At 50.6% G+C, this 11,831-nt stretch overlaps 2 protein-coding genes across 3 annotated transcripts in view; both read right to left on the bottom strand.

Annotated features, from left to right (window-relative positions):
• Nucleotides 1-3,857, bottom strand: part of lgals3b (lectin, galactoside binding soluble 3b) — a 9,141-nt gene extending 5,284 nt beyond the window's left edge. The window contains exon 1 of the mRNA XM_028396128.1: nucleotides 3,835-3,857. The gene's annotated coding sequence lies outside the window, so the exon portion shown is untranslated. The remainder of the gene's footprint in view (nucleotides 1-3,834) is intronic.
• A 1,812-nt stretch (nucleotides 3,858-5,669) lies between these two features.
• LOC114427882 (dapper homolog 1-like) lies at nucleotides 5,670-11,523 on the bottom strand. Of its 2 annotated transcripts, none has more exons than XM_028396104.1 (4): nucleotides 11,026-11,523; nucleotides 9,838-9,967; nucleotides 9,482-9,595; nucleotides 5,670-9,115 (listed from the first exon to the last, which is right to left on the bottom strand). In XM_028396104.1, exons 1-4 carry the CDS (start codon nucleotides 11,278-11,280, stop codon nucleotides 7,257-7,259), a joined length of 2,358 nt encoding a protein of 785 aa, XP_028251905.1. In that variant the 5' UTR covers nucleotides 11,281-11,523; the 3' UTR covers nucleotides 5,670-7,256. The 2 variants fall into 2 exon arrangements, with proteins under 2 accessions (XP_028251905.1, XP_028251906.1); XM_028396105.1 differs by having other exon boundaries at nucleotides 9,533-9,595.
• Between the last annotated feature and the right edge of the window lie 308 nt (nucleotides 11,524-11,831).

Here is an 11,831-nt window from a genome sequence, read left to right as displayed (position 1 = left end):
CTAAAACCTCTGTCTGCTTAATGATGCCATTAACCTGCTGTGTGTGTGTGTGTGTGTGTGTGTGTGTGTGAGTGAGACAGAGGTCATTACAGGCTGCAGGGCCGAGCTTCAGAAGCTCCCAAACAGTCACAGAGACACACACACACAGCACAGTGACCACAACCCTGAGACAGACGCACAAACTGATGCGACTTGGATTTGTTCCTTCTGGCCTCCTTACACACCTTCCAGAATAGATCGACCTGATTTCTGAAACCAGGACAGAGTGCCCAGAATCCTGCTGAAGACCTGGATCTGGAACTGGATCTGGATCTGGAACAGATCTGTGATGCTGAACGTTAAAGATAAACCGTGTCGTTCTTGGTTCTCGCCTGAAAGTCATATGTCAATCAACCAAAGCTGTCCCTCAGCTGATTAACCTCTTACACACATCTCTCAGCGGCACTGTCAGCTGCAGGGGTTTCCATGGAAACCCAAGGAGGCGGCGGTCCAGCTGCAGACAGGCATCCGGACCTCATACTGAATCACCTCAGATCATTTCTGTGAGAGCAGCAACACAACAGAAAGGGACGTTCCACTTTAATCCACTTCACATGTCCTCACTGTGCAGGACTGTCTCTGTTCGGTAAGACTGTCCTGTGAGTCTCTGGAGGACATGAAGTCTGCTGACAGAGACAATTCATCTTTCAGCCGAAACATAAAAAACTCAGCAGTGTTGTCATGGAGACGAGGAGGAAGCGCGTGTGAATCATGCAAACATTCCTGGTCAGGGAAACTCTGCTGCTCAGCTCCTGATTCAAATGCAGGTAAAAATAAATCTGATTTGACTGAAGCTCACACACTGTGTGTCTGTCTGACATACAACAACACACTGTGTGTCTGACATAACAACACACTGTGTGTCTGACACACAACAACACACTGTGTGTCTGTCTGACATACAACAACACACTGTGAGTCTGACATACAACAACACACTGTGTGTCTGACACACAACAACACACTGTGTGTCTGACATAACAACACACTGTGTGTCTGACATACAACAACACACTGTGTGTCTGTCTGACATACAACAACACACTGTGTGTCTGACATACAACAACACACTGTGTGTCTGACATAACAACACACTGTGTGTCTGACACACAACAACACACTGTGTGTCTGTCTGACATACAACAACACACTGTGAGTCTGACATACAACAACACACTGTGAGTCTGACATACAACAACACACTGTGTGTCTGTCTGACACACAACAACACACTGTGAGTCTGACATACAACAACACACTGTGAGTCTGACATACAACAACACACTGTGTGTCTGACATACAACAACACATCTGTGTGTCTGACATACAACAACACACTGTGAGTCTGACATACAACAACACACTGCAACAACACACTGTGAGTCTGACATACAACAACACACTGTGTGTCTGACATACAACAACACACTGTGAGTCTGACATACAACAACACACTGCAACAACACACTGTGAGTCTGACATACAACAACACACTGTGTGTCTGTCTGACACACAACAACACACTGTGTGTCTGACATACAACAACACACTGTGAGTCTGACATACAACAACACACTGTGAGTCTGACATACAACAACACACTGTGTGTCTGTCTGACATACAACAACACACTGTGTCTGACATACAACAACACACTGTGTGTCTGACATACAACAACACACTGTGTGTCTGTCTGACATACAACAACACACTGTGTCTGACATACAACAACACACTGTGTGTCTGACATACAACAACAACACACTGTGTGTGACACACACACTGACACTGACACTGTGTCTGACATACAACAACACACTGTAAGTCTGACATACAACAACACACTGTGAGTCTGACATACAACAACACACTGTGTCTGTCTGACACACAACAACACACTGTGAGTCTGACATACAACAACACACTGTGAGTCTGACACACAACAACACACTGTGAGTCTGACATACAACAACACACTGTGTCTGTCTGACACACAACAACACACTGTGAGTCTGACACACAACAACACATCTGTGTGTGTCTGACATACAACAACACACTGTGAGTCTGTCTGACACACAACAACACACTGTGAGTCTGACATACAACAACACACTGTGTGAGTCTGACATACAACAACACACTGTGAGTCTGACATACAACAACACACTGTGAGTCTGACATACAACAACACACTGTGAGTCTGACATACAACAACACACTGTGTGTCTGACATACAACAACACACTGTGAGTCTGACATACAACAACACACTGTGTGTCTGTCTGACATACAACAACACACTGTGTCTGACATACAACAACACACTGTGTGTCTGACATACAACAACACACTGTGTGTCTGTCTGACATACAACAACACACTGTGTCTGACATACAACAACACACTGTGTGTCTGACATACAACAACAACACACTGTGTGTGACACACACACTGACACTGACACTGTGTCTGACATACAACAACACACTGTAAGTCTGACATACAACAACACACTGTGAGTCTGACATACAACAACACACTGTGTCTGTCTGACACACAACAACACACTGTGAGTCTGACATACAACAACACACTGTGAGTCTGACACACAACAACACATCTGTGTGAGTCTGACATACAACAACACACTGTGTCTGTCTGACACACAACAACACACTGTGAGTCTGACACACAACAACACATCTGTGTGTGTCTGACATACAACAACACACTGTGAGTCTGTCTGACACACAACAACACACTGTGAGTCTGACATACAACAACACACTGTGTGAGTCTGACATACAACAACACACTGTGAGTCTGACATACAACAACACACTGTGAGTCTGACATACAACAACACACTGTGTGTCTGACATACAACAACACACTGTGAGTCTGACATACAACAACACACTGTGTGTCTGTCTGACACACAACAACACACTGTGAGTCTGACATACAACAACACATCTGTGAGTCTGACATACAACAACACATCTGTGTGTCTGTCTGACATACAACAACACACTGTGAGTCTGACATACAACAACACACTGTGTGTCTGTCTGACACACAACAACACACTGTGAGTCTGACATACAACAACACATCTGTGTGTCTGACATACAACAACACACTGTGTGTGTCTGACATACAACAACACACTGTGTGTCTGACATACAACAACACACTGTGAGTCTGACATACAACAACACATCTGTGTGTGTCTGACATACAACAACACACTGTGAGTCTGACATACAACAACACATCTGTGTGTGTCTGACATACAACAACACACTGTGAGTCTGACATACAACAACACATCTGTGTGTGTCTGACATACAACAACACACTGTGTGTCTGACATACAACACACTGTGAGTCTGACATACAACAACACATCTGTGTGTGTCTGACATACAACAACACACTGTGTGTCTGACATACAACACACTGTGTGTCTGACATACAACAACACACTGTGAGTCTGACATACAACAACACACTGTGTGTCTGACATACAACACACTGTGTGTCTGACATACAACAACACACTGTGTGTCTGACATACAACAACACACACGTCCAGCAAGCATCACTTCCTACATACAACACCAGACAGAGCAGTGTGCAGACAGCAGCACCTAATGACACTAATAACAACTAATAACACACACAGACAGACACACACACACACAGACACACACAGACAGACAGACAGACACACACACACATACACACACAGACACACACACACAGACACACACACACACACACAATCACCTTAGAGGCAACAGAGGAATAAATCACTGCAGCGTTACTCCCTGGAAACATTGAAAATCCTTGACGCACACACACTGTGACTGTTTGCTGAAAATCCCCGCTGCCCTTCACACTTACCAGCAGAGTGTGTGTGTGTGTGTGTGTGTGTGTGTGTGTGTGTGTGTGTTACATAGCTACATAGCTTAGCTGAGTAGCTTTTATCTGGTTTCCATCATATCATTTGTCATGTTTAACTCACCCTCCCAATCTCTCAGTCTATTGGGGTTGCCGTAGCAACAGGAGCAACCTCCCCCCTCCTCCTGGAGGACCCTCAGCTTTTCTTGGACCAGCTGGGAGTTTTAATCTGTGCAGTCAGCCTCGGCCCAGTGGAGGTGTTAAAGTTAACCCTCTCAGAGGATTCGGCTCTGCCACCGCTGGACTCCAGAGCCTTCAGAGCGAGGATCAGACCCCAGGGGGCGCTGCACAGCAGTGACCTCACTACCACTGTTCACTCAGGATCAGCTGTTCATGAGATCTGACCGGGCCTGTGAGGAGGAGGAGCCTATGACCTCCTGAAGATCTGTCACACAACATTCCACAGACAGGGAGAGGTTGAACAGCAGCAGCAGGAAATGAACTGTGTCCCTCCGCCACATCAAATAGGTCCATGTTTACTGGACCTACACTCAGTGCAGGACAGATCTGTGTCCCTCCGCCACATCAAATAGGTCCATGTTTACTGGACCTACACTCAGTGCAGGACAGATCTGTGACAGATCGACCGGTGTGCAGCTGAGACCAGGCGAGGAAACACACACACCACCCACACAAACACTGCTGCAGCCCACTGTGTGTGTCTGTGTGTGTGTGTGTGTCTGTCTGTGTGTGTGTGTGTGTCTGTCTGTGTGTGTGTGTGTGTGTCTGTCCGTGTGTGTGTCTGTGTGCGTCTGTGTGTGTGTGTCTGTGTGTGTCTGTATCTGTGTGTGTGTGTGTCTGTGTGTGTGTGTGTTTGTATGTGTGTGTGTGTCTGTGTGTGTGTCTGTATCTGTGTGTGTGTGTGTGTGTGTTTGTATGTGTGTGTGTGTGTGTTTGAGAAAAATCTGCAGCTGAGGGAAAAACAACTAAAAACCAGAAACACAGAATCTGTGTCTGTGGTTTTACCCGGAATGTGTTCAGATCATTCTCTCACACACACACAGCTCTGATCCACTCCCACAGATTACTGAGCCTGTATGTGATCTGCAGTAACACACTGTGTGTGTGGGACCATCTGTAGGACCATATGTATGTCCACACACACACAGACCTGTCCACACGCCCCACTGTTTCCTGCCTGGTGAAGGTCACATGACTTTGTATTCAAGGCAGTCTGATCAAATACCCAGAACCCCCTGCTGCTTCCACTCAGACGCACACACACGGACAGACGATGTGTCAGCCTAGTGGTACACACTGGTATGTTCAGCATCAGGACTTAGCTGCAGACAGAGAACTGGAACCAGTTCATTGATCTTAATGAACATCGGAGCCATTTGTCACATGACACACATCTGTAATCTCTGCCAATCTTCTAACTCTAATCAGGAGGTCAGTTTGTTGGAGGCAGGCACACACACACACAGACACACACACTCCTCTTTCCTCCTGTCTGCCGTGTAGACGCTCCTCTTTGTCTCGGCACCAACAGATTTCTGTGGAAGTAAACCGCAGTCCTGTGACTGACCACCATATCTGACTGTCTTCATGCTGCGGTGCATTTACAGTGACCCTGAACCAGCTGTGCTCCAGCTGATGAACATCGCCATGCTGTCAGCTGACCTCTCACACGTCCAGCCTTTCAGAGAGAAGATCCCAGACCAGGTTCAGGATAGATTTAATGAAGCGCCGTCACACAGAGACATCATTCACAGTCAGTGTTTGCATTTAGTGAGTCTGTACATTGAACCTCCTGTCAGGTTTAAACATGGCACACAGCTTCATCAACAAGGCCTCGGTGACAGGACTCCTGCACAGATGCTGCAGATTTCACCGCCCCCCCCTGTTACTGCCTGGTGCTGTGTGTTCGGGTTTGTCTGCTAAACGAGTCTGATTTTTGTCCATAGCTCGATGAGCAGGTTGAACACGCTACAAGCTAAGCTAGGCTAAACATGCCGTGTTGCAGCACTGCTCAGCTTGCTGTGGACCACATGGGCCATTTTTCCAGAAAACACAATAAAGTTTTTATTTTTTAATTTTAAAACCTCACAGAACAAAGTCACAGTTTGTCCTGATAAGCTTGATCAAACCACGCAGGAACTACGCCCGGCTCTCCAACACAGGGTCGCAGCTCAGATTCCTGAATGAGGGAAAACTGGATGTGGACTGTGGTCATGTTGGGAGCTGCAGCTGTAAGAGCTAACATGCAGAACCGCCAGTTACTGTGACAAACTGTGACTGTGTTCTTCTGACATCATCATCATGCTCATGTGGGAAGGTTCCAGAACAAACCTCCCTGGCTGTTTACTGAGGGAAGCCCAGAACCTTCCAGCAGAGCGCACACAGCATGGAGCCATGCTAACTGTGTACAGCAACAAACAGCATGAACTTAAATAAAAGCAAACATAATGTGGATTATGCTGGTTCCTTTGTGGCTAACAGTCCAGCCTGTGCTGTCACTCCGTCATTAGCTGTGTAACGTGTAGACCAGCTTCCATCAACAAACACAAGATGTATCTGGGCTGACATCCGAGATGGTTCATCTCAAAGTGCAAAAAGTAACAGAACCAAGCAGTTCAAACTCCCAAAGCAACTTCAGTCCACTTCAGACCCTCCCTGGACTGGTGACAGCCTGTATGGAGCTCAGAAGGCAGACGGCTCACAGAGAACAGGGGGCTTACAGTGCTAGGGTCAGGGTCAGGGTCAGGGTCAGGGTCACTGCACAGAGGAGAACTTCTCTCATGAACCTGACATCCTCTGAGCGTGACCATGAGGAGCAGGTTCATAGAGGGTGGAGGAGTCCTGAGTAGGATGTGTCTGCAGGAGGTTTAAGGACCGCTGAGGTCACAGCAGCAGACCTTCAGTTTGACAGCTTCCTGCCCACTGAGGCACTTGTCAAGTACGGGAGGGGGGGCAGAAGGAGGCCAATCTGGCTAAAGAGCATCTTATGCTGTGTGGGTGTTCACTGGACGCTCCGCAGTGCTGTGCTGCATCAGACCAAGAGTCCAAAGGTCAGAGTAGTCACAGGAAGTTGACGTGCTGCATGGAGATCCAGACGGACTTACAGGTCCAGACCAGACTGCTGGTCATTCAGGCGGGCATAGCTGGGGAAGCAGTAACAACAAGTAGTTGTGTCCAGGCTGGGGGGGGGTGTCTCTCCTCAGTCAGTGGACCATGAAGCACCTGTCCTACAGTCTGTGGACTTGGTTCAGGTGCATGTAACTGTCTGTGAAGGTGTTGCAGGTGGGTCATACGGTGGTCATGAGTTTTAATGAGCCCGACCGGAAGCGGAGGATCTTCTTCTTCAAGTTGCGAGAGGCTTTAATCCTTTCCTGCCCAGCGGCCCCAGCCCCAGCGGCCCCTGACGGCCCCCTTCCCCTGCAGACTGCGCCCGCCCCGCCCCCAGCTCCCCCTCCCCCACTCTCCTCGGTGTCGCTGCCGGTGGTCGTGCTCTCCACGTACTCTTCCTCACTGGACTCGCTGTCTCCGAAGCAGTTTGTGGTGTAGTTAGACCTCTCGTCTTCACTGGTGTCCACGATGGTGGAGTGAAAGAGTGACGCACACTCGGCCGAATACTCGGAGTCACTTCCTGCAGTGTAAGAATATGGGCTTGAGGAGGGGGGGCACACTGTGGACCCGCTCACAGGCTCCTTTCTGTGCCGCAGCTGGACCCGCCTGAAGGCCTCCTCATACAGAGCCTCCGGGGGCGCACGCAGCCGGCAGTATTCACTGCGCTTGTACTTTGGTTTGGCAATGACCACGACCTGATCACGTCCATGGTGATGGTGGTGATGGTGGTTTCCATGGTGATAACACTTAAACACACCTGGCCGCATGCTGCCTAGTCCTGACGCCTGTCTGTCCAGGACTCTGCCCTCTGGGATGGAGGCAGGGGGGCGTTTCATCCTGGAGGAGACACTTCTTCTGGACACCCTAATGTGAGTGGAGCTCCCATCCTCCGGCAGGCGGGACTTTTTAGACCTGAGGTGGGATTTAACCCCTCTCTTCCCTGATGAGGGCTCTTTGTTACACGTGTGCTTCACATTCCTGCTGCCACCTATGCAGCCGCTAGTGCAGCGCTGCTGGGTGGAGATAAACCGTCTGTGGACCATGTGACTGCCTCCTCTGTCATCCTGGCTCTGCTTGGAGGACCTCTGGCGGTCCAGCTCCAGCACCACCCTGCAGCTTTCCTCTGCTTGGAGTGACCTGTGGTTGTTCTTGGTCTCCGCTGGGTTGGATGCTTCCAGGTGCAGCTCCTGGTCTGGAGGACAGCATGGCTTGTTGGTGTCCATGGGGGAAGAGTTAGCTTTGGGACTGCTCAGTTCCCTGAAGTCTCTCGGCAGCAGAGCTATGTGAGGAAGAAGCCCTTTGCTCCTCTTCCTCAGGAGACTGTCATTGTACTTGTTTATAGATCCATGAGGAGAGCTGCAGTCACCTCCACCTGGAAAAACATTCTGGATCTCCTGCTCCTCCCCTTTACCCTCCAAAGACCTCTGCCTCTGAGCAGACGGCATGGCAACACCTTCCACTGATGTGCCTCCAGCCGGTGGGGAGGGTTTGAGTTCAGACCCCCTCACTAAACCAGGACCAGGCCCGGACAGCTGCCGAGCACACAGACTGGCCTGCCTCAGTATGCTCTTAGATGGTTCTGTGCTGATACTGGTCCTGGGTCTGCCGGTCCTGACAGGCTGGGCCCTGCGCTGCAGCAGACTGTAGATGTAGCTGTCCAGTCGCTTGTGTGAAGTAGTTTGGGTGGAGGACAGGGCCGGCCAGGAGGAGCTCTGAGGAACAACAGAAACAGGAGGAGAGGAGGTTTCTGGTGTTCCCGCCTCATCTCTGCCCTGACCTCCATAACCCTGTAAGAGGGCAGGGCTTTGGACTACCGGGGCGTGCAGCGGGCTTGGGAAGTGGTACGTTTCACTGCCATTCCAAGTCACCAGGTCACAGAGGTACTTGGAGCGGGTATCACTGGAAGCCACCAGAGAGGCAGCATCCACCGTGGGCGGGTAGAGAGCTGAGAGCGAGCGGTGGATCGTCCCCGAGAAAGAGGAGTCATCACAAAGTCCTCCAACAAGTCCGTCACACTCCAAACAGTCGGCCGGACCATCTGAGACAGAGAGAAGTCAACGTGAGTAAGCAGACACAGCTGGACCAGCTGCTGGCTTTCATTATGTCAACAGCTGACAGGAAGTTCTGCCGGGCCGCTGAGTGCAGTAATGACTCTCTGGAAAATTCTTTTCAGCATGAAACATTAACCCTCCACATCCCAAATCCACCGAGTACCACAACAAATGTGGACTTTAAAAAGGGAATTTAAATGTCTTCAGCAGCAGGAGGGACAAAAAACTACAAACAACAGACGGAGCTTTAAGGCCTAACCCTCCCTCGGAGGTGTCCCTGCGGACAGGAGTCTACACAACAGAAGACCAGTGGCATCAAAGAGGGGGAGCACTACACAGACTGGGGGACATACTTGAGGACGGGAGGCGTCCATCGGCGTCGGCTGTTGTGCAAAAACACTCACTGAAGACGGAGTTGGACGAGTTAGAGAGCGAGGCAGACGCAGCGTCACTCAGTTCGTAGAAACCTAACAGGAAGAGGAGGTTAGGAGGGGCTGTGTGATGTCACCAGGCCCACAAACAGAAGCTGAGAGCGAACACTGAACACACTCAGCCGTCATACGCTGAAAGGTCAGGTCAGGTCATTTACAGATTCTATAAACCTTGAAATGATGCATGCATTTCTTCAGCTCTTCACTGTCTGCAGGGTCTGGATCTGTCTAAACTCTCTGAAGCTGTCGGCTCTTTGCATCTTCCAGGGTCTACCTACCTGAGCTCGGTCTGCTGTCCGCCTCTGGCTGGTCATGTGACGGCTCCGTGTCCAGTCGCAGGTCATTGATCTGTCGGTCCAGCTCCTGTAGCTGACTGATGAGTCCGGCGTCCCGCATCCTCAGACAGCTCTGACGGAGACAAAGAGACGTTAAAAACAATGGCAGCCGTTTCATGGAGGCGTCAGGAGATCACAGACAGAAGCTGGACGAGCCGCTGCTCTGACCGGACCAGTTATTGCTGATTATTGATCCCTGATTAAAGGATGAAAGCAACTTTTGTAACAGGACACAGGCTGAGCCGGCCCCTCCCCCTCAGAGGAAAACATGCGGGTTATGCAGGTCATGTGCTGCATTCCTGTGACTGAGCTGCTGCTGCTGAGCCCACCAGAACAGCTGAGCAGCACTCGACAGTGATAACGGATCTGTTGTCAGGTCAGTGAAGCCTTCACAGTCACAAAGTCACACAACCTGTGTGTGTGAGGGCATTTGGAGACACTGAATGTCCTCACAAAGATAGCCATACAAGTGTGTGTGTGTGTGTGTGTAGCAGCTGCAGGTCAGGAAGGAGTTGCGTGTTACTCCTGCAGTTGTTTGTCCTGTCAATCAGCTGCCTGCTGCCACACCCACTGCTGAGCCTCTGCAGGAAGTGATGTCACAGTCTGTGGACTCCCACTCATCCAGGTCACAGTCATGTCCTAGAGTTTAAACGAGGCGGCTGGACTCGAGTCCAGGTTGATTTAGACTCTTGGACGTCACAGTTGACACTTTGGGCCCGGACATGTCGGGCTGAAGCGGCCTCTGAACTCTGTCTGAGTCCATGATTGCTCACTCAGCGTGACGTTTGAGGCGTGCAGCTGATCAATGACCCGGGTTCTAACACTCTGTCTGAGCATGGACAGCAGGCTGGTCCACATCACACACTGCTGTGTGGAGACACATTCTAACCCCACCTGGACCTGATAAACCATCAATAATCAGCATCATTGATCATCTAATTGACAAGTTTTGTAGACAGAGTTGAGTCTGCTGAAGCCCCCCGTTTCCATGGTGACCAGGTATTGATTAACATTTTGGATTTAAAACAACCTGCTCTGATGGCCGATCACCATGTTGTCAATGTCTGCCTCCAGGTCCCCCCACATGACCTCTGACCTCAGGTGTGAGGTCATGTGACTGCCAGGACCTACCAGCTGTTTCCTGAGCAGCAGGATGTTCTCCTCCAGGAGCTTCTCCTCTCTGCGCTCCTCTCTGCGTTCCAGCGCGGCCCGGACCAGCACCTCCTGCCGCTGCCGCAGGAGCTCCAGCTCGCTGAGCCCGGACACAGCGGCACCCAGCCGCTCCCGGACAGAGCGGCTCCGCTCCGCCGCATCCCCCGCTCCGTCCCGCCTGGGGGCTCCAGGCAGCAGCATCTCCCCGGCAGACTCTGCGCTGACCTGCGGCATCCCCGTGCTTCAGAGGGATCGGAGCGTCCGGGTCCAGTCACAGAGGGGGTTCTGCTCAGCTCCCGGAATCAACCGGTGGTTTAGCGGCCCCCCCCTCAGTCCGTCACGTGAATGTCCCGGAGCCTAACGCCGCGCGTGTCACGGTGAATTCCGCCGAGAAGCTCCGTAAAGAGAGGCAGAGCCGCGGAGCACCCAGCAGCAGCCGCTCCGCCTGACGCTCCGGCCACACTGACGCAGCCTCACGGCGAGCCCGCTGACGTCAGCAGCAAAAAGCACCGGCGCTTCCGGTCACCTCCTTCACAATAAAACGTGCCCAGAGCGTTAAGATCGAGTTGAATGTTCGACAGGTTGAAAATGACCCGGATGGTCTTCGGCTTTTTATCGTGATAAATATATATATATACGGTATGAGCTCATGTTCACATATATATATATATATATATATATGTGAACATGAGCTCATACCGTCAGTGAGGTCGACAAACCTCCGTGTGACAGGTCTGAACACGAAGCGCTCACTTGCTCAGGGTCACGTTTTAACCCATCGGCCT

Source organism: Parambassis ranga, chromosome 22 (assembly GCF_900634625.1).
Source record: "Parambassis ranga chromosome 22, fParRan2.1, whole genome shotgun sequence".
In the NCBI taxonomy this organism is placed as follows: Eukaryota; Metazoa; Chordata; class Actinopteri; family Ambassidae; genus Parambassis; species Parambassis ranga.
Note: the sequence above shows the minus strand (reverse complement) of the source record. Positions and strands in the feature narration are given on the sequence as shown.

Excerpts from the sequence above, each read along its gene's own strand:
- LOC114427882 (XM_028396104.1), bottom strand. The coding sequence starts at position 11,280 with ATGCCGCAGGTCAGCGCAGAGTCTGCCGGGGAGATGCTGCTGCCTGGA. Across the intron at positions 9,968-11,025 it reads TGCTGCTCAGGAAACAGCTG|AGCTGTCTGAGGATGCGGGA; the intron begins GTAGGTCCTGGC and ends TGTCTCCGTCAG. Across the intron at positions 9,596-9,837 it reads GGACAGCAGACCGAGCTCAG|GTTTCTACGAACTGAGTGAC; the intron begins GTAGGTAGACCC and ends TCTTCCTGTTAG.